General features: G+C 49.4%; 1 protein-coding gene across 2 annotated transcripts; it reads right to left on the bottom strand.

Moving 5' to 3' along the window:
- Positions 1 to 17,085: 17,085 nt before the first annotated feature.
- LOC123364700 (peptidyl-prolyl cis-trans isomerase A-like) lies at positions 17,086 to 21,133 on the bottom strand. 2 transcript variants are annotated; one of them, XM_045007026.1, is made up of 5 exons: positions 20,980 to 21,133; positions 18,664 to 18,694; positions 18,428 to 18,516; positions 17,938 to 18,110; positions 17,086 to 17,415 (listed from the first exon to the last, which is right to left on the bottom strand). In XM_045007026.1, exons 1-5 carry the CDS (start codon positions 21,049 to 21,051, stop codon positions 17,280 to 17,282), a joined length of 501 nt encoding a protein of 166 aa, XP_044862961.1. In that variant the 5' UTR covers positions 21,052 to 21,133; the 3' UTR covers positions 17,086 to 17,279. The 2 variants fall into 2 exon arrangements, with proteins under 2 accessions (XP_044862961.1, XP_044862962.1); XM_045007027.1 differs by lacking the exon at positions 20,980 to 21,133 and adding an exon at positions 20,241 to 20,258.
- Between the last annotated feature and the right edge of the window lie 1,414 nt (positions 21,134 to 22,547).

The following is a 22,547-nucleotide window of genomic DNA, read 5'->3' as shown; positions in this document are numbered from 1 at the left end:
GTAAGCAGGCAGCAGTTTTTCAGCAAGGTTGTGCCATCCCCCTGGGAGGGCTGTTCTCAGGCACAGCGGTGATGTCATTCCTTCAAGTGCAGCTGGGCGTCTGCATTGCACCTCTGCTTGGAAAACATGTGTGTGGGCTACACATTGGGCTAGAGCACTGCAGCACCGAGCAGTGCATGGGGCGGCATGCCAGGCACCTGGGCACTGCAGCGCCGGGCAGTGCATGGGGCGGCATGCCAGGCACCTGGGCACTGCAGCGCCGGGCAGTGCATGGGGTGGCATGCCAGGCACTGCAGCGCGGGGCAGTGCATGGGGCGGCATGCCAGGCACCTGGGCACTGCAGCGCCGGGCAGTGCATGGGGTGGCATGCCAGGCACTGCAGCACCGGGCAGTGCATGGGGCAGCATGCCAGGCACCTGGGCACTGCAGCGCCAGGCAGTTCATGGGGTGGCATGCCAGGCACTGCAGCGCCGGGCAGTGCCTGGGGTGGCATGCCAGGCACCTGGGCACTGCAGCACCAGGCAGTGCCTTCAGCAGCGTGACAGGCACTGGGGTACTGCAGCACTGAGCATCAAGACAGTGCACCACTGGGTATGGGAAAGCATGCCAGTCACCAGGGGAATGCAGCTCCATGCAGTGCATGGGGCAGCATGCAAGATACCAGGGCACTGGAGCACTGGCCTTGAAATCGATGACTCAAGCATAGTCCCCCTGTGCTCCATCCACAATGGGTGGGAAGGAGACAGAGTGTCTTGTCCCCAGCATCTGAACCCTCCAGCATCTGCTGGTGCCAAAACCACAGAAGGCCGCCCCCGATCTTGTGGGTTCTAGATAGCTCAGCATTCCCCTATGTAGCTGCCAAATGTGGGAGAGGAGGGAGTGTGGTCTGGTGGCGAGGGCATTGGGTGGGGACCAGGACACCTGGGTTTGGTGCTGCGGACAGGCTGTGAGCAAGTTTCACATCTGGGTGGCTAAAGCGAAGCCCCATTACCCACTTTGGTAGGAAGCACTAAGTTTTCAGAGCCGCGGGTCTCCTGGCTGGAAACCTCTGAACATCAGACGCTTTTGAAGGGAGTTAGCTGCCTATGTTTAGATTTGGGATTCTGAGCCTGCCCCTTTCTGAGCCTTATTTTCCCCTCCTGTAACACAGGGATAACGGGCGACATTTCCAAGAGCACCCAAGGGGGAACACAAGTCCCACTGGGCGCTTTGACAAACACCACACCATGATCTTTGTAAAGCGCTCAGGGATAGGATTCCTATAGGAGAGCGAGGTGTTATTACAAAGCCTCCAGCTTCTGCCCCCAACGTGCTAGGTGGGGCGAGTGCAAAAGTCTCTGGCACAGGGAAAAATAAAGCAGCAATGGAATGGATGGTAAAGGTCTGAGACCCATGTAAAGGGCTCCAGGGCCCCATGCTCTGTGTTTTTCCTTTTCCTATCAACCCTTGCACTAAAGCTGCTGTGGATTCTCCCAGCTGCTGCACTGGAGCAGTGTGAGAAAGTGAGGCCCAGCTGCACAGAGCACATGGGGCTCTGCGGAGAGTTCGCCCTGTTGATGAAGGCGGTAGGGCAGTTCTTTAGTAGTGTGGGCTGAGAGGAGAGGCACTTGGATGCCATGGACAGGGAGGGGCAGCAAGTGACGGGTACTCAGGGGAAAGCCACGGGGGCAGAGAGGCAACCAAAAGCTGGTGCAGTGAGCAATATTGCCACTGCTGTTCAAACAGGCTGGCCTCCACAGCTCAAGGCCTAGGAAAAATATGGGAGCTGGCCATGCCCGCTGATTCTGAGACCAGCTTTGCTTCACTTCCCAGAGCTGCTCTAAATGTTGGCAGCTGGTGAGGGCCCCAGGGAACCCTGTGCCAGCTGGGGATTGCTGGAGCACAGTGTACTCTGGCCACATCCCTGATGTGACCTAACACCCCTATGCCAAGGACTGCTGGGGAGTAGATGTGTAGGAGCTAACTAGTGCCAGCTGGGAACTTCCCTGTGCGGGGGTCTCCTCAGCAGAGGACATGCAGCTAATCCGCTGCTGTCTGAATGCTGCAAACGGAGCAACACAGCCTAGTCAGTCCAGCCTTCCCTGCTGAAATCTTTGTGCTCCTGCAGGATCACAGCCCTCCAGGAAGAAGCTTTATTCCTGCTGAGTTTATCATTCCCCAAGCACCCAAGCTTACATCTTCTGCAAACTGCAGCAGTGCTCCCATGCTGCACGTCGGCCGCAGCCCCACATGGCCAAGAGCCAGGTGCTGTGCAGACGGTGCACAATGCCCACATCTCTGCAGGCAAAAGACAGAAATATCAACTAGTTCCAAACCAAACGCTCTGAAAGTGCACAAAATGGAAGGCAAGGCCCCCCAAAATGTGAGATCCACAATGCACTCATGATTTCTGCTCTGCTTGATATTAACTCTGTGTAGATCCGGCACTGATTCCCATGCATGTCAGTCTGATGCCAGCTCAACCGTACCTGCTACCATGTCTGTGGCAAGGGAGCCTGTGTTTAAGCTTTGCAGTATCACTCTTCCTTACATTTCACATGCCACATGAGGGCTGAAGTGATACCGTGACTGGACAGACCTCTGCACAGGGCTAAAATCGCAGCCTCCAGCATCTGCCCTTTGATGAAATCCACTTGTCTCATTGGAACCCTGGATCACTTGTCTCTTCTTTGGGGATCCTTTGAGTCTTATCACTGTGGCTAGGGAGGGAGGAGGGCTTTCAGCTACCTCAGCAGTCTGTTCCAGGGGTAGCCCTACCAGCTTTCGCAGTGCTTTGCTGGCTGCTCTGTGAACAAGGCTGGAAAGGTGTCATTTTCTACCCTTCCGCCAGTCCCCTGCAACCAGCACAGACCAGGTAAAGGGAGCTGAGCTTCGGATTCCTACACCCCAAGGCTAAATTGGGAACGTGTGGAGGGGAGGGACGGAAACAAAAAGTGAGTGGAGGTCTCTGCTCATGCAGAAGGAAGCCCCAGGCACTAACTGGGGCTCTTTACTTTGACTCCTCTGGAAATGTATGCCTGTTCTCTGACCTGTCGTGAGACCCCCACCACACACATCCCAGCCCTGCTGAGTGGCAGCCAAGATTCTGACAGCTGGCCAGAGAGATCCCTGGCCAAGGGCCAGCCCAGACCCTGCCCAGCTGGAAAGGAAGCCCTGCCTCTGCTGCAGCTACAGGAAAGAATCCGGCTGAGCTGCTTCTGAAACTGCAGACTTGGGGGCGGTAAATTAGCAGAGGGATGATATAAACCAAACAGTGACTTTCCATGACACCTCTATCTCGGATTCCAGCACAGATTGCAGGAAAGGGTAGGAATCTCCAAGTCCTGTCATGCCTGAACACCCTCCCTCGGTCGCCTTAGATAATGAGGATGCCGGCTTGTTGGTTCAGGTTTATATTTAATTAGCCAGCTTTTCACTTCAGGAAGCCACTCTCTCCCCAGTGTGTGAAATCAGTTCCCCTCTGGAGAGCCAGATGGTCTGTGTATGAAGAGCAATGTCCCCCAAAGTGATTGCCCCCTTAAATGGTTACAGAGAAAAATGCACACAGGGTTTTTGAGCACAGCCTGATTGCACTGGGTGGAAGCAAAGCGAATCTACTGGCACTTCTGTTCAGGGAGAACCCAGCAAACAGCACCTGGCAGCTGATCCTTGCAGAAGGAGAGGCGGGTCCACATGGTGGGTTTGTGAACGGGCTTTTGCAGAACCAGGACCAAGAGAAATGAATGTCGGTATCTTTCACCCAACAGCCTCCAACTGTGTTTGCAATATTAAGCACCTGAGAGTGAAATTGACTAAAAGCTAACTCCAAGCACAGGTGAAACCGACTTGCCTATTTCCATGGTCTCAGGTGGGCAGGAGATCAAAGGTGGTTAGGGCAGTAATCTGCTTCTTCAGAGTCCAGCTAGTCCCTGCTCTGCCGCAGACTGCCTGCGTGACCGTGGCTCCAGGTCCTCCAAGGGTCCTGACTGAGAGTCAGGCACCCCAATAACAGTGGTGCCAATTCTCTTGGGGGTGAGGCCCAGGGGGAATTCCAGTCTCTGCTCCTCCGGGCAGGGACCCTGTTCCATTCCCTGCTCACCCACCCCACTCTGTCCGAAGGGATGGAAGGCCAGGCCAACTTTGAGTGGCGTTGTGACCCCACAGCAGGTGGCAATGCCACGCACTGAAATGTGGCCTGGCAGCCCCTCATTTTGGATGGCAGGGTGGCTGGGTCGAATATCGGTGGTGTTTCAACCATGCAGCCAGAGCAACACTCCAGATCACTCTGGCAGCAGCTGTGCTGATTTAGGACAGGACCACCACTTAGAAGTGGCTGGGATCTGTGCCTCACCTCCTCTGGCTTCACAGCCTATGGAACTTAGAGCAAGTGCAAAAACCAGGGGGGCCCCACATTCGCTCCTCCCCAAGCCTCTCAATTGGTGCCTGTAGCAGGGTGGACCCTGCTCCTGCTGTGAGGGGTTTAAAAGTGGCCTGGCAGGGCTTGAGAGCGGCTGCTCTCAAGGCTGGGCTGATTGAGGAAGTGGCTGCAGCTGGGGCCACGCCCCACACTGAGCCACAGGCCTTATAAAAAGGCCAGGGAGGCAAGAAAAAAAAAGGCAGTCTTCCTTTGCCTGAAGAGGAAGAAGGGCTTGGCTGCAGGGACTATAGGCAAGGTACCTAGGGTGAAGCAGGGCTGGGGAAAGGCTGAGGAGCTGGGAAGCTCCAGCCTAGAAAGCCCCAGGCTGCGGCCTAGCATTGGGCTAACAGGTACTGGGGGTTGCAGAGGCAGCCCAGGGGTAGGCCAAGGCAGCAGGTCCAAACCCTCCTTGCCAGTGATGAGTAGGCTGATACTGCAGTCTGCCCCAGAGTGTGGGGCTAGACAATGACTGGCAGTAGCCATACACTGAGGCAAGGTGGGGACAGAGGGTGGGGGTTCCCCAAGGAGGGGTGACCCAGAGAGAAAGGGGTTACTGCCAGGGGCAGCTCCCCAAGTAAGAGGGCACCGGGTCCAGGGAGGGACACGGGGGGGCCTGAAGACAGGCGGATCACCGGCCTGCAGAGGGCGCTCCAGCGCTGGATAGAGCTAATTCCCGGAATCACCAGCAGGAGGCACCGCAGGGGTGAGTCCTGACCCGTCTACAGTGCCCCTGCGAAGTACCTTTGAGGCTGTAGCTCACAAGGGGATGGGAGGCTAAATATATTACAGATAGTGAAGGACTCAGACACTACAGCGATGGCTGCCGTAAGGATACCATAGACAGATAGAAGGTAAAACAGCATCAGTGGAGATAACCTCTGTCGCCTGTTTTTAGTAACCCAAAGGAAATCTGGTTGTTTCTTTTAAACAGATGATAACTGGTCACAGTCCCTTCAAGACTTACCTTACAGTAACCGTGCTTCCTCAAAAAAGACAGTTACTCACCTTTAACTGTTGTTCTTCGAGATGTGTTGCTCATATCCACTCCAATTAGGTGTGCGCATGCCGCGTGCACGATCGTCAGAAGATTTTTACCCTAGCAACACTTGGTGGGTCAGCTGAGGCGCCCCGTGGAGTGGCGCGCTTATGGCGCCGGATATATGCCCCCACCGACCCCGTGCCCCCTCAGTTCCTTCTTGCCGGCTACTCCGACAGAGGGGAAGGAGGGCGGGTTTGGAATGGATATGAGCAATACATCTCGAAGAACAACAGTTACAAAGGTGAGTAACCGTCTTTTCTTCTTCGAGTGCTTGCTCATATCGATTCCAATTAGGTGACTCCCAAGCCTTACCTAGGCGGTGGGGTCGGAGTGAGATGTTGCAGAGTGAAGGATCGCTGAACCAAATGCAGCATCACCCCTGGACTGCTGCACTATCGTATAGTAGGAAGCGAAGCTATGTACTGATGACCAAGTTGCTGCCCTGCAGATCTCCTGTATGGGCACATGAGCCAGGAAGGCGGAGGACGAAGCTTGAGCCCGAGTAGAGTGGGCAGTAAGGTGAGTAGTTGAGACACCAGCCAAGTCATAGCACGCACAGATGCATGATGTAATCCAGGACGAGATGCGCTGTGTGGTGACTGGGAGGCCCTTCATCCGGTCTGCCACAACTACGAACAGCTGGGTCATCCTCCTAAAGGGTTTCGTTTGTATGATGTAAAAGGTGAGGGCCCTGCGAACGTCTAGGGAATGCAGCTGTTGTTCTCGTCGAGAAGTGTGCAGCTTTGGGTAGAAGACTGGAAGGAAGATGTCTTGGTTGACATGGAAGGCAGACACCATCTTAGGAAGGAAGACGGGGCGTGGTTGCAGCCAAGGCCGGCTTTAGGCCAATTCAACCAATTCCCCTGAATCCAGTGTACCGGCAAGAGTCGGTTCGCTGTACCAGGGTGGCCCGGCATCCTCAGGAGGCAATTTAAAGGGTCTGGGGCCAGTTTTGTTCAATATCTTCATTAATGATCTGGAGGGTGGCATGGGTTGCACCCTTAGCAAATTTGCGGATGATACTAAACTGGAAAGAGTGGTAGATACACTGGAGGGTAGGGATAGGATACAGAAGGACCTAGACAAATTAGAGGACTGGGCCAAAAGAAATCTGATGAGGTTCAACAAGGACAAGTGCAGAGTCCTGCACTTAGGACAGAAGAATCCCATGCACTGCTACAGACTAGGGACTGAGTGGCTAGGAAGCAGTTCTGCAGAAAAGGACCTAGGGGTTACAGTGGACAAGAAGATGGATATGAGTCAGCAGCATGCCCTTGTTGCCAAGGCTAACGACATTTTGGGCTGTATAAGTAGGGGCATTGCCAGCAGATCAAGGGATGTGATCATTCCCCTCTATTTGGCATTAGTGAGGCCTCATCTGGAGTACTGTGTCCAGTTTTGGGCACCACACTACAAGGAGGATTTGGAAAAATTGGAAAGAGTCCAGAGGAGGGCAAAAATGATTAGGGGGCTGGAGCATATGACTTATGAGGAGATGCTGAGGGAACTACGATTATTTAGTCTGCAGAAGAGAAGAATGAGGGGGGATTTGATAGCTGCTTTCAACTAACTGAAAGGGGGTTCCAAAGAGGATGGATCTAGACTGTTCTCAGTGGTAGCAGATGACAGAACAAGGAGTAATGGTCTCAAGTTGCAGTGGGGGAGGTATAGGTTGGATATTAGGAAAAAACTCTCTCACTAGGAGGGTGGTGAAGCACTGGAATGGGTTACCAAGAGAGGTGGTGGAATCTCCTTCCTTAGAGGTTTTTAAGGTCAGGCTTGACAAAGCCCTGGCTGGGATGATTTAGTTGGTGTTGGTCCTGCTTTGAGCAGGGGGTTGGACTAGATGACCTCCTGAGGTCCCTTCCATTCTATTCTATTATTCTAATTAAGTTGCCTGATTTCATACCTCCCCCATCTTCTTCATACACCCCCTTCCCCCAGTCATCCCAGGCCCGTTGCAGGGCAGGAATCTGGGCACTGAGCTTTGAAACCTTTTGACAGATGGCCAAGATGAAATTGCAACTGAAGGTGGAGCAGCCTCTACCACTGCAGCCTGGGGGTGACCCTGCCATTGGTGACTCACCCTCACAAGGGTCTATGTCATCTGCTCAACTCCCATCACACCTCTGGAATTCCAAACTATAGCCTCGTAGGCTGCCAAAGCAGCACAGCCTGTTAGTGTGAAGCATCTTTTGGAGATGGCTAGAAACAATCAGACCTAGTCCCAGGGACAGTATTTCCTACAGGTAGCAGTGTGGGCAAGGGGGCTTGTGCTCTGATGTGTGATTTTGGACTCTGTGCCTCAATATCCCCATCTGTGAAATGGGGACAATCCCGCCATGGCACAGGCATTGTGAATAAAGGGATGGAAGTGAAGGACATGGGGGATGAGCACTAAAAGATGGCTCAAGTGTGCTGAACGTTACACTGATTCCCTGTGCATTAGCAGATTCAGCACAAAGAGCAGCTGGCCATGCACATACTGCTGTCTGGAATCAGTGATTCCACGCATGCAGAGGCCTCAAAGAGGAGCTGCCCGGAGTCTGTGGCATGTTAGGAAGTAGCCAACTTTTTCTTTCACTGGTGAGGTGCTGGCTGCTACAGTGGGGAAGCAGCTAGGCTGGTTCTGCCAGAGGGGGCCAAGTCCAGGAGCAACGCCTGGCTGACTCACTTTTCACTGATTCAGGCTTTACCCACCAGTGAAGAAGCTCAGTATCCGGCATAGTTCTTTTGCCAACTGACCCTTATGGGAGTGGCACACAAGAGCCAGCTGAGGGCATGGTTTGCACCAGCCTCTAGCACTACTGCGCTCCAAGACAAGGAAGATGTAAGAACTCGCAAAGTTGCACTAGGCTCACTCTAATGAGTGAAATCCTAGGAGTAAGAATCTTGCCCAGATGCTATCAGAGAATCCGGAAACCCTCTAGAATTGCCTAGTAGTATTGCCATCCCCGCTGAGTGGCACTCCTTCCTACCAAGAATCCCTTGGAATAAATCCATTCCCTAGGAACAGTCCCTAGCAAGCAAGTCTTGGTTAAGCACAGGTCTGTACAACAGTGGGCGGGCTGGCCTAACCAGGGTGCAAAGGCCAACACAATGGCTGTAGTATCTTTGGGTGTCTGGGAGAATGGCTGAGCACAGGGGCTCAGGTTTGATATGATGCTGCAGCATGGATGTTCTTGCCATGGTTTGGATTTAAGGATCCACACTTGGGTCTCTGCTCATTTGCACTCCACATAGATGCCCTCTCTCCACCCCCAGGACACGGCTGAAACGCATTGGCAGAATGGTAGGAGGGAAGCCTGCAGTGCCTCTGCCCATGATGTACCTGTGCATCAAGCAGGGACTAGCCTCCAGGGCTGTAAACAAGCAGTGCAGCGAGGCAACACCAAGATCTTCAGCTGCAGAGTGCAGAGAGGAATGGGGGTAAGTTGCTTCAAACCCATAAGCAGGAGCATGTGAATAAAATCAGAGTCATTTGACTAACAAGCTCCAGCGTTCTCAGAAACACCTGGGCATTCAGAGCCCCCTCTACCTGGTCAGGGCCTCATTTTAGCAGATTATATAAACGAAGGCCTGATAAATTCACCAAACTTTTACAATCCCCCATTACGATGGACAAGGGCAAGGGGACACTGGTGGACAACATCCCTGCTGATGGGACCCAGAACTATTAAAGTTTCATTATCCAAAGGTCTTGGAGACTCCCCATATAACCAGGGGAATGGATGAGGTGTGGAACCAGCTGCACCCAGCGCCCCCAGGAGATGTCAGAAAGAATGCTAAGGGATGTCACTACTGGTCTCAAGAGAAAAACCATGAGATAACTGAATGTCTAGCAATGGTGTGGGCCTTCAGAAATCTACAGCCCTGTCATTTTGGACATTATGCTGTATACACTGATCACCTCCTACAACAGTTTCAGGATAACTTCACCCATATTCCTCCTTCATGGGCCACTAAAGGAGTGCCCGGTAAGGTCTGAGGTCTGCAGCAGTCACCTGTCTCTGGGCAGGGACTCTTGTCCCAAACACCTTCTGTTCAGGGGCTTAAGGCTTCACAGCCCCCTGCCATACACTGCAATATCCCCGTCCCTTACAGGTGGAGAGACTTTGGATCACCCAAACAAATACTCTAACACTCATTTGCCAAAGTTGGTATTGTCAAAAGAACAGCCATACAGGGTCAGACCAAAGGTCCATCTACCCAGTATCCTGTCTGACAGTGTCCAATGCCAGGTGCTGCAGAAGGAATGAACAGAACAGGTAATCATCCCCCATCACCCATTCCCAGCTTCTGGCAAACAGAGAGTTGAGTGATGGCATGAGTAGAAAAGGTACACACGGACGTCACTGCCTTGCAGATCTCAGCTATTGGAACACTGCTGAGAAAAGCTGATGCTGCGGACTGAGCCATTATTCACAGCGGAGAGACTTTTGCAAGGTTGTAGCTAAGCTTAATGCAGTCAGAAATTCAATATGCGATTTGCTGAGATGACATTGTTTGACCCTTAATTCTCTCAGCACGGGCTACAAAAAGCCAGGGGAGGCAGGGGGGAGTCCTGAAGGATGAGGGATCTACGAATATCCAAAGTGTGAAGTATTTCCTCAATTTTAAATGAATGCAGTTTTTAGAAAAAACACTAGAAGATTAATCATTGGCTTTGATGGAACACTGACACTTCCTAGGCATAAATGTAGGGTGAGCCCTAAGGGAAACCTTGTCTTTGGGGATACCTGTGAAAGCAGGGTGAGCTAGGAGAGCCTGAAGCTTTCCTTCTAGAGACACAGGAGGGTAAACATTCATTGGGCCATTCAAAAAATGAGAAAAAAAGAAAACATGGAAAATCCATCCACTGGAGGGATGTAGTGCAGAAATAGAAGCCCGATGAACTCACACTTAGTGAACAAAAGGCCTGACTATTTTAGGTGTAAAATATAGTTCAGGGCATGTGTAATCGCCATGTGATAAAATGCTGAGAGTGCACCCAAATGAAAATCTTTTCCACTTCATGGTGTACACGACTTTAAGAGACACAGTTCTGCTGCTGACCAATATGTTCTGAACCTCTCAGGAGTACAAGTATTCACCCAGAAATCATCCATGCCTTAAAGTGAAGAGATTTGAGACTGGGATTCAGAGAAAGTTATTGATGACCGGACAGAGAGCTGATGCAGGTCCATGAACAAATACTGTCCTGGTGAAGCTGGTGCAATAAGGACTAATGATGCTTTGTCTCGTTTCAGCTTCCTGACTATCCTTGGAATGAGAGGAACTGGAGGAAATGCATATAAATGACTGGACCATGAAAGAAGAAAAACATCTGGGATGGAACCCAGCCTGTAGCCTGGCCTGGAGTTGTTTAGATGGATCACAGACAAATCTATTATTGGATATCCCCAGTGTTGGAAAATCAGGAGAATGTTCTCCCCAATTGACCACTCATGTTGGCCCAAGAAAACGTGTCTGAGGGAATTCACTATTGTGTTTCTCTCAGTTTTAGTCCTGGTGTGGAAAAGAGGTGCCCCGAGGGCATTTGTCCCTCACCTATACAGATCACACAACTGTTGTACCTACCTGTGATAGGGAATTTATTCATATTAGTCTCTCAGGGAAACTACTAAACTACACGCACTAAAAGTATGGAAGGCTGGCTAACAGCAGCAATAGCTAAAGGGAGTTCCAACTGTCACCCTGGGCAGTGAGAAGGATTTGAGAGGGAGGCAGCGACCACGCCCATTTCATGCCCTCATCTGAGAGCACAAGGAGAAAAGAGGCACTAACACTGCCTACTGATACTGCTGACGAAACACTTCGCCTTAAGTGCAGTGGGCATATATACACCTGCACTGGAATGTATATATGCACAATGACTCGAAGGAGAACATATTAAAAAAAAACACATATTTCCGACCTTACTAAAAGCTTACCTGAGGCCACACCAACTCCAATATAAGGCTGTAATAATTGTCAGTCTTTCCAATGCTCTGCAGCAGGGCTTGGGGTCCCCATAGAACCTGAAGACCCGTCAGTTTGTTGACTCAACAGGAAAACCCCAACCTCAGTTTCAACTCAGCCTTTTATAACAAAAGCCTGTTCTTTGTTTCTAGGAAAACCCAGTCTGAATCTGCATATGCAAACCACCCGGGAGGTGGAACATCTCTGGAGTTGTTTGCAATCTCAGGAACCACCCCCTACTGTTTTCATTCCTGTAAGTAGCTCTTTAACCATCCAGTAGAACACAATCATAAGTATGCCATTCATAAAAGTAATACAATGGTCCCCCAAAAATACTGCACAGGGTTGCAATATCTGTTACACTCACCTCTTATGTGGTTGCATCAAATGTAAAGGACTAATGCTAAATTGCTAAGATGGAACCTGGTGCTCCACGATAGAAGTGATGCATGAGAAAGGGAATGCAAATTTGGTCACTGATGCTTTATTTAGGAAATAAGTCAGTGCCTATTTAGGAAATAAGTCCACTGACATAAATCCTAAAAAGTGCTGTAGGTGGTACAAAAAAATACAATTACCCAAAATCCTTTGCTCTGCTCACTCAACATTAAAAGGCCATTAAAAAACCGCCAAAACAGAACATTACCCTGTGCAGGAAAAGCAGCCGTGCAAGATATTGCACCACAGCATGGCATGACTGGCTGCCCACAGGAAAATCCTAACGAACAGGGAACCAGGGGCACAAAGCTCTGCAGAAGGAGTGTGGATGGGTGAGTGTTTAGCAAAATGTGGTCTCACTGGTGAGGAATCATCATGTGGGGCAGGGGAGGAGGGATCAGTGAAGTCAAGAAATGGTTCATGCCGTTGATGTCCAAACACTGGCACAGAGAGGAGGAACTGGCCAAATTGAAAACTTGGGCAGAGTGAGGGTAGAAAACAAACCTAGAGAGTAAGTTACCTGGGGAAAATGAATGAACTTAGAGTACAAAGATCAAGGGAATCTGAAGGAAGCACTGCTGTATTGAACTAAGTGACTACATATAGCTCCTATCACCCAAATATCTCAATTCCTCACAAGAATTTTAAAATAGAAACTTTTTCCAGCCTGCAAAAGAAACAGTTGAATTAGGCTTCAGGGTATGTGTCTGCTTGTGTGATATGTGTCTATGTGCTAAAGCAATTATCTAGAGAGGTTCCCCCCCCCGGCAAGGTGAGTTCCATTCCCAAGATCTGGACTGAGGGTAAGATCTGTCTCCTACACTCATAGGCCTCAATTGTCTCATAATTCCACTGGAATGTACCCATTACGGGAAGTAACGGCAACAGAGAAAGGCATTCCTTAGGTAAGCATGCCCAGTCCCAGAGGGCTCTGCATGTCCCAAACAAACCTTGAACAGGACTCTAAATTCAAAGGGAGTCAGAGTGGAGCTCCAGATTTAACGTATGTGACTATCAGAGAGCATAATGAGTAGGGCAGTGGCTCTTAAAACTTTTGTACTGGTGACTCCTTTCACATAGCAAGCCTGTGAGTGCAACCCCCCTTATAAATTAAAAACACTTTTGTATGTATTTAACATTATAAATGCTGGAGGCAAAGCAGGATTTGGGGTGGAGGTTGACAGCTTACAGCCCCCCATGTAATAACCTCCCAACCGCCAGTTTGAGAACCCCTGGCATAGGGCCTCCTTCATAACAGGCCAGATTTTCACGACGATTCTTGCAGCAGGTACAGTTCCTAGTTGCTCTCTAGAGCATATATTTTAGGAAGACATTAAGTGATGGAGAATTCACACCCCTAGGTTAGTTACCCTATTAAAAATCTGCACTTCATTTCTAGTTTGAAATGATTTTACCTTCAGTCTTCAGCCACTGGATCTTGTTCTGCCTTTGTCTGCTAATTAAAGAGCACTCTGCTAGCAGCAATCTCTTCCCCACCTAGGTACCTATAGACTGATCAAGTTGCCTCAACCTCTTCTTGGATCAAATAGTTTGAGCTTCTCTAGTCTCAGTGGCAGGTTTTCCAGAGTTTGGAAAGAGCTCAAAGAATGATTCAATCTACCAACAATCTTTTTAAAGCTGACCAGAACTGGACACAGTATCCCCACTAAAGGTCTCATGGACACTGCATTGTCCTAATTCAATATCATCTTGGTTATGCACCAAAGGATCACATTTCTTCTTAACCACTGCATGGCGCTGTGAGCTTACATTCAGGTGATTATCCACCACAACCTACATTTTTTCTGAACCTGCTTTCCCACACACAGTTCCCATCCTGTAAGTATGACCTAAAACCTTGGTATTTAGATATACGTCTGTTTTACCTGTATTAAAACCTGGGTACGCTAGTGTGCCTAGCTTACCCAGGAAATCTCTAAAGCTGACCTGTCATTATTTAGCACTCCAAGTTTTTTGTCATCACAATTTTTACCAGGATTTCCCCCCCAAATCACTGATAAAGACATGGAACAGTATAGGGCCAAAGAACAGATCCTATGAGACCCCATTAGATTAAGCCCCCAAAGTTATATTTTGAGGCCCAAGTAAGTGTTCTGGAGCTCAAAAGCTCATCTCACCAACAGAAGTCAGCCCAATAAAAGATATTGCCTCACCCACTTTGTCTCCAATATTCTTGGACTGACACTACTACACCACCACTGCAATTTTGACATGAGTTAAATGTGCTACATTGATTTTCTATAATATTGATTTCTAAAGTGGCAAGCTGACAGAATGGGGTGCAACATTTAGGCCAATCAAATGGCAATAGGAGTTTGCTATCTGGCTGTTTGGGCAGCCAAAAGGAAGCCAGTAACTACAGACTGATTTAAGAATCAGAGAGAAAATGCTTTTGGTAGCAGGTGCTATTATAAAGCAGGCAAGTTCTTCAAACTGCTTCCCAGCCTAGTTTGAATTTAGGCAGCTGATCATCAGTTATTTATACTAGGCACTTAGAACTGATGCATTTGGTGTTAAGGTAGTGTGGCACTAGATGTCAGATGACTAGTGCTGGTGCTCCTGCAAGTATCCTTCTCCAAGTAGCTGTTTAGATGTTGACTAATGGGGGGGATAAGCCCATGCCAATTCAGTCAGTTCTGAAGGATATGAGCCAGTGCAGGGTGTTTCCATTCACCCCTGCAGCCTCAGAAGCAAGACTGAAGGGAACGATACATTTACTGTTCCTCCCTCCCCCTCTTTCCTCGATAAAGGGAAAAGTATACACAAGTATCTTGTGGACTCCATCCAGCTTTTCTGCCATACATCCTCAACACCCCACTGTTACCCAGGGCTATGCCTCTGCTGTTCCCTTTCACTTGCTCATTCCTTCTTCTACTAGCAGAGCAGCCTCCTCCACAGGCAGCTAGGAGAGCACTCATTTCCAACTGATTAGGCTCTTAGCATGCAGGCTCTTCAGTGTGTAACAGCTGTGAACAAGGAGCTGCTGCTAGTGCCTTCCCAGCTCTCCAGAAACAGATGTGTCATGCAGCAACAAGAACCACTGTCAGCAAGTGTTAGTTGCAAAAGCCAGGCACAAGTTTGTGCTAAAAGGAAGTGGAAGGTAGGAAGAGCAGCTTTCTGTTGCAGACAAGTTACTTGTACCTTTTCAAATCAGCTACAGTACCAAGAGACTTGGGGAAGGGAGGAAGAGATCACGATCTACTTCTCTTTGCAATAGAATTGACACCCATTGAAAAGAGAATTTCTCCTGCTTCCTCTACATCTATTTTTTATCAAGAAAATCTTTACCCCCACTTGACTCCCAACCCTCAATTTCCATTTTATAATAGAGATACCACAAGGCTGATGCAAGTAGACCCACCTACTGCCTGCATCATCTGTTTAAGTTAATGTTGAGTATCAGAGGAGGAGCTGTTAGTCTGGATCTGTATGCATCTGACCAAGTGGGCAATCACCCACGAAAGCTCATGCTCCAATAAGTCTGTGGCACCCTATAGACTAACAGAACTGTTGCTTTTTAAAGTAATGCAATTCTACTGTGTAGCTATGAACATATCAATAAAGATCTTTATTGGCCTAAAAAAGGCCAAGTAGGTTAGGAAGACTATTAAATAGCTAAACAGCGATGGTATTAATGCAAAATCTTTGTGAAGTTGCCATTGTTGGCAACAGCTATTCATTTCAAATTGGAGTCACACTATACTGTGCCTCTAGAAAGCAGGATTACTTTTAGTGTTAATGCCAGACACTGATACATACAGCTACTGACAAATGACTAGTAGCATGGCATTGGGCTGAGATACAACATACTAAGTACACCATGCCATGTATCAAAGGATCACACCACTGGATATGTAACATTGCAGTTCCACTGCTGGCATTAAATTTCAGTATTTACTTGGGTAAGATTTGTTTTATGGGACATTATGCCATTGTCTCTTAGAATTATTGATTAGTGTGATGATCACAAGGCTAACTGAACACATTGATGCTGGAGACTATGCAATGCATAAATCACATTTTCATTAGATTTCTTTAGCCATGCCAGGGAAGCGCTCTCCAATTGGGTTTCCATTTAGTGTTTTATATGCTGCTTTGAATGTAAATGCTCTGGTACATTAGTACTGACAGGATGCCTCCAGGGAGCCTTAATCAGGGGTGGCCAAACCACAGCTGGCTAACCACATGCAGCTCTTTCAGTTAAAATGCAACTCATGAGCCCCCACCCCCCACACACATTCTCTGCCTACCAGACTGCAGGGGGAGTTAGGGCTTCTGCAGAGTGGTGGGACTAGAGGTTTGTGCCAGAGACAATTGGTACCTGCTGAGAATGGTGAGTACAATTTAGAGGTCCAGGCCCTCCCCTCCCAACCCTGGCAAGCATGCCCCAGCTCTTGAACTTCTGAAGATTGTCATATGTGGCTCAAAAAGTTTGGCAACCCCTGGCCTGGATGGCACAAGGAGCGGTAAATTCAAGAGGTTGCAGTGCTTGCAGATGAACTACTCAGTGGCTATGTCTACACTAGCATGGTAAGTCAATCTACATGACTAACATAGCTGGAGTCAATGTACCTTCGGTCAAGTTACCATGGGGGTCAATAGGAGAAAAATCTCAGTCAACTTACCTTACTTCTCTTCAGGGTAGAGTACAAGGGTTGACTGGAGAGCAATCTACAATTGATTTGGTGGGTCTTTACTAGACCTGCTAAATCAACAACTGGTGGATTGATCCCAGAGTCTTGATCCCAGCTGTAGTGTCTGTCAACCTGCCCAGTGTCTCATTGTGCTGTGTTTCACAAACACAGAATAGGGCTTTTGCAAATAGACATCTAATCACTTAGGACCTTACCCTGCACCAAGCTAACTAAATAGGAGTTTGAGTATCAGAGGTTGTTTCTAGTCACATTTTACCATTAAATCCCTGCTTAGCCATTCATTCTGTAGTGGCCTTAAGAGTATTACAGTGGATGCCTGCCAACTCAACTCCCATGCTGCTGGGACAGGTCAACATTAAAACCGTTTTGGAAGCATCTGTAGCTTGATCTAGGGATTTCCCTAAAGGAATCCCTGTAGGACAGTTTTAAAACCTAGCTACTGATACTACATAATGATTGTAGTAGCCAATCTACACTTCTTTAGAGAAGGGGATTTCTTGCCACTCTTAGGAAAATACATGATTGCTACACAAATGCCCTAAGCAGATTTCCTTATAAAAAAGGAAAAAAACTCGTGTGGTTTAGCTTGTTTTAATTTCATAATCATAAACTTAACTCTGCAGTGCAGCTAGACTTGTGAAGATAAGGGAAATGAAACCCAATAGAAATGCAGCAGTAAGTCAGGAACACAAGGATTACAAGGGGCTAAACACCATGGTATGTTAGCCCCAGCTACAGAAGGAATGGTTGGTTAAGACAAAAAGGAATTTTATGACAGCTGCCCACAGTTAGTAATGGTGATCTTCTTCTTTGTTTTGCCGTCTTTTGCTCCATAGCTAGACATTGCCTTCACCACCTCCATCCCGTCTTTGACGCAGCCAAAGACAACATGCTTCCCATCCAACCTAAGATAAAACACATTTTATGGGATCATGTTGCTGAGAAGCACCAGTGTGACTTGCTTGTGACCTACTGTATTAAACCACTGATTTCAATAAGCTTGCATAATCAGCAACTTTGTTAGTACTCAGTTTTTGCTATAAAAGTTACCAGCCTCCCATCATGCTCAATGGAAAAGTGAGAGATGAGCCACCAGACAGGAAGTATTACCCTCAAAATTTGTCAGATACGAAAGGATCTGGGGATTACACACTTGCTTCTGGGCACTGTTACAGCAACTGTAGTTTAGGGCTCAGTGCAGCCTCACTACATAGAAACCTTGAGACCAGAATTGCTTGAGGTTTCATTATGTATGCTGATCAGGATCACAGGAACATTTTGGGGACAGTATGTTCTATGAACAGGCCACACTATACTAGAATTATTAGACAATGCATTAGAGGGCTATGGGAAAGTTAATAAAACCCTAAAAAGGTGTTGAGTAAATTCAGAGATGAATGAAGAGTACAGATTCCAACAGTACTTACCACTCAGTCTTAGCTGTGCAGATGAAGAACTGGGATCCATTTGTGTTGGGGCCAGCATTTGCCATAGACAAAATGCCAGCACCTGTGTGCTTCAGGATGAAGTTCTCATCACGAAACTTCTCACCATAGATGGATTTGCCACCAGTTCCATTATGACATGTAAAGTCACCACCCTGCAAAAAAGCAAGTACTGCAAGTGAAATACAGTGATGCCTGCCATTCTAATTGGTCAGGCAGACTTCTAATCTACACAAGACTGCTGCTCAAGCTACCAGGTACAGTCAAGGCCACCCCTTTACTCAACCAGGCACAAAACCTGAAGGCTAGTGACAGCCTTCTGGTCTGTTTACTGTCAGTCTTGAACCCCTAAGCAAGACTGTCCTATAAAATTGCAGAATCACTTCTTTTTGACTGTTTCAAAGTCTAGGCGCTGCAACAAAACTACTGAAAGAGGCCATAACCAAGTAGTAAGAAAGTCAGTGATGCATACCTGGCACATGAATCCAGGAATGATCCTGTGAAAGCAGGACCCCTTGTAACCAAATCCTTTCTCCCCAGTGGTCAGGGCACGGAAGTTTTCTGTTAATTTAAGACAGTCATTACCAGCTGGAATTTATAGGAACACCCACTGGCAAGCCTCTGGGTGAAAATTACTTTTAACAACAATAAGTTTGAAAACTGAAGACTGCAATGCAGCCTCCATGAACTTGAGTAATTTTTACAAACCTGCTGTCTTTGGAACCTTGTCTGCAAACAGCTGTAGAAGAAAAGAGAGTCAGTTAAGTCATTTTGCTTAAAGAGTGTTTGCCAACTACTAAAACAGGAGAAACAAATCAGTATACTACAGCTAACGATTTATGGGAGAACCTTGCAGTGGCTGTAGTTGGTTAAATACAAGTTGTGCTATGGCTACATTCCATCACTTGAAACCCATGACAGAAGTCTACATGGCATTGAAATGGTTTCCTTAAATGCAATCCAGGATTCTGCAACCCATGCTTTACTTCCCTCAGAGATCTTGTTCCATGGCCTTTGCCACCAGCTCCTCCTTATGAGGAGAACCTGGCAGCTGGAACAAGGATTAGACTCCATTATTAAATTCATTCACAAGATTCTGTATCATCTTTTATGAAGCTGATAGTTTTGTATGAGACAAAAGCATACACTTGGTCCAACTGTAGCCTTGTTAGAAGGGTTATTAAGTCAGGCTCATTTCCTGGTACAGTAGTGTGCAGGAAGCAGCAGCAGGTTTCCGCTATTCTTTCTGTGGGACTGGACTGTGTCAGAGGGACTCAGACAAAATGGAGTCGCTGGACAAAGGATACACTGTCTGTTGACTACAGTCTATGCACTTACATACCTGTCCATCGGAGAAGCCTTTATGTTCCAAAAGGAAAGTTATTTGAGTGGTTAATGAGACCAGTTAGAAAGTCTTGCTCAAAGCTTATTCTCAACCACTGGGACACAGGTTTTGCTATATGACAAGCATACCAAAGAGTCAAGAATCTGATTTACGTAACCATCTCTTTTGGTGATGAGCCTACTATTAACCTCAAGTTTGACAATCAAACACCAATGATTAATGGAGTACAATTGTCAGAGCACTTACTGACAGTCTGAACTCTGGTTTGCTTAAGATCTACAGAGTGCTTTGTTGCCCCAATGAAAGGTATTGCTACAGAGAATTAGTGGTCTTCACAACAGTCTACAAAAACATTAACACCCCCTCCCAGAACTGTTAGGCATTTGCTCTCTGCTCCATATCATACAAGCCCTTACATGTTAGAACAGAGGCAGGCAACCTATGGCGCGTGTGCAACACAAGCTGCTTTTCAGCAGCACTCACACTGCTGGGTCCTGGCAGCTCTGCATTTTAATTTAATTTTAAATGAAGCTTCTTAAATATTTTAAAAACCTTATTTACTTTACATGCAACAATAGTTTAGTTATACATTACAGACTTATAGAAAGGCCTTCTAAAGCTGTTAAAATGTATTCTGGCATGCAAAACCTTAAATTTGAGTGAATAAATGCAGACATTCCTTCAGAAGTGATGTGTCAATTCTTCATCAATAAACCTGGCTATCCTTTTCACACCTCAGCTTGAGCAAGCTCACAGAAAGTGAAGTTTCTGACCCAAAATGAGGGGCAGTTACACAAGCAGGCAGTTTAGCATGCAGTCCTTGGGTTCAAAGTACTATAACCGCCATTCCATGATTGCTGATTTAACTATGACTAAAGTGAGCGGCTACAGGATTAAGAGCCTGGGGACTAGAGCATATTTTCCCCTCCAAAAGAAGTACCCGAGGCAAGATGAGGGCTCGGAGACTCCCACTCCAGCATGAAGCACACCCCGTTCGCCGCTAACAGGCGGCTCGGAAATGCAGGGTCTGGAGAGGGACGTGGTCTGGGGCGCAAGAGCAGCGTGAGGGCGCGTCAATTACAGCCTGGGGCTAATGAGCGACCACGAGCTCTTCATCAAGGGCGGGGTCTGCGAGCGCAGGAGCCGCCCGAGGTCCCCGGGGCAGCGAGGGCACATCCCGGGACCGCCCGGAAACCCGCAGGCGCAGGGCAGGGCGGGAGGCTGGAGCCTTTGCCGGTCAGCGAGCGAGCCACGGCGCGGGGCGATGCGGCCTCCGGAACGAGGCGGGCGCCGCCGCCAAGGCCGCGGCCTCACTGCAGAGGCGATTGGGGGGGAGGGGCCGCCGCTCCGATCCCTGCCAATGCGGCGCGGGGTGGGGCCGGCCCCGCGTGCCGCCTTCGGGGCACCCGCCCTCCGGAAGCGGGGCGCGCGCCCGGCCTCCCCAGTGCCGGGGGCAGCGCCTCGCGCGCCGGGCTGCCTCAGCCACGTGGAGCCCACAGCGGCCACCAGGCGCGCGCTCCCTCCCGCTCCCGCGAGACCGCCCGCGCGCGCGCTCCCAGCCGGCCCCCTTCGCCGGGCGCGCGCGCGCCCCCCTCCCGCCCAAAATGGCCTCGTGCTCGTGCCCTCGCCAGGAAATGGCGCCGCCGGACCCCTCGCGGGACCTCCCTGCTCCCAAGTACCTCGAAGGTGATGCGCCCCAACGGCTCACTGTCGGCGGCGATCTCGAAGAACACGATGGGGTTGGCGGCCATGGCGCGTCGCGTGAAGGGGGGGCCTTGAGCGGCAGCAGCAGCGGCTCCTCCTGAACAGCGGGCGCGGCGCAGCGGAAAGAGAGCGGTCGCCCCCCGAGTTTATATACTCGCCGCTCCGCCCGCCCACCCGCAGGCCGCTGCCAATCGCCGCCCGCGGCGCCGGCGAGTGAAGGCTCTCGCAGCCAATCGCTGCCATGGGTCGGGGCCGCGACAGCCTTCGTGCTCGGGCAAGGCGGTGCCCGCTGAGAAGCGGGAGGGAGATGGCGGGCATGCGCACTGCGGCTCTGCACAGGGCGGGGCTGGGAGGAGATGGGGGTTGGGGGGATGGGATGGGCGAGGAGACTGGAATTTGGGGTGGGATGGGATTTTTTGGGGGGTAGGATGCGATGGGGGGGCTGGGATTTGGGAGAAGAGGCTGGGGTGAAAATGGGGCGGCGGATTTGGGGAAGGGGCTGGGGTGGGAATGGGGGGCTGGGATTTGGGAGAAGAGGCTGGGGGTGAAAATGGGCGGATTTGGGGGAAGGGGCTGAAGTGGGAATGGGGGTCTGGGACTTGGGGCTGAGATTAGGGGTATGGGACTAGGTGTTAGGCTGTGGGGTTGGAAATGAGGGATTGGACTGGGGCTGGGAGGGAGAGGGATGGGCTGGGAATGGGGGCAGGAATGGGGGAGGGGGAGAAGCTGGGACTGTGCAGCTACAAATTGTGTGTAACCACCTGAGTGGCGTGGGGTGTGTGTGTGTGAGAGAGCCAGGGCAGTGCCTCTGCATCTAATAAGGTTTTCATGAGACTTCCTGACATTCACATAGCACCTCCCTTCCCAGAAACTGTAACGTCTCCCCTCCCCCCCAGGCCATTGCCACCCTTGCACAGATTGGGCCTTATACAGATACCACCCTCCAGAAAAAAAATCATTGGGACTGTCCTGACCATCTAGCCATATAGAAATGCTAACTCCCCTGGGACCTCTTCATGACCCTGCAGGCTGAGACCCCATGGGATAAGGGGGCATGCAGCATGGGGACAGGGGCTTGGAGGTATAAAAAGGAGATTCCTGAATGGAGTGGGCCATGGCACAGTAGGACTTTGGAATGAGCGATGGGAATAGACAGATCTATGGAAGGAAGGGGCACAGAGGTGGGAAGAAGACCTGGGGAATAGCCCCGTTGATTTATTTATTCATATTTTGGGTGTGATGACAGATTTTGCTGTGTTTCTATGAGGCATTTTGGCCTCCTTAGCTGCATGTGCAAATGGTGCTGGAGCAGTTGTTTGACATGTGCATAGCCCACACATGCAAGTGTTCATGCAAAATGGTTAGTTGTGTGAACAAATACTGAGCTGTTCCCCTAATTCAGTGGATGGGCCTTTAATTATCTTTACAAGTACCTGGTAGGATTGTGACACCAGACCCATCATGCAAGGGTGACCTGACCAACTGAGAGGGGGTGAGATTTTTATTTGAAATCATAGAATAGCTGGGTTGGAAGGGACCTCAG

The sequence above is a fragment of the Mauremys mutica genome, chromosome 2 (assembly GCF_020497125.1).
Source record: "Mauremys mutica isolate MM-2020 ecotype Southern chromosome 2, ASM2049712v1, whole genome shotgun sequence".
Taxonomy (NCBI): domain Eukaryota; kingdom Metazoa; phylum Chordata; order Testudines; family Geoemydidae; genus Mauremys; species Mauremys mutica.
Note: the sequence above shows the minus strand (reverse complement) of the source record. Positions and strands in the feature narration are given on the sequence as shown.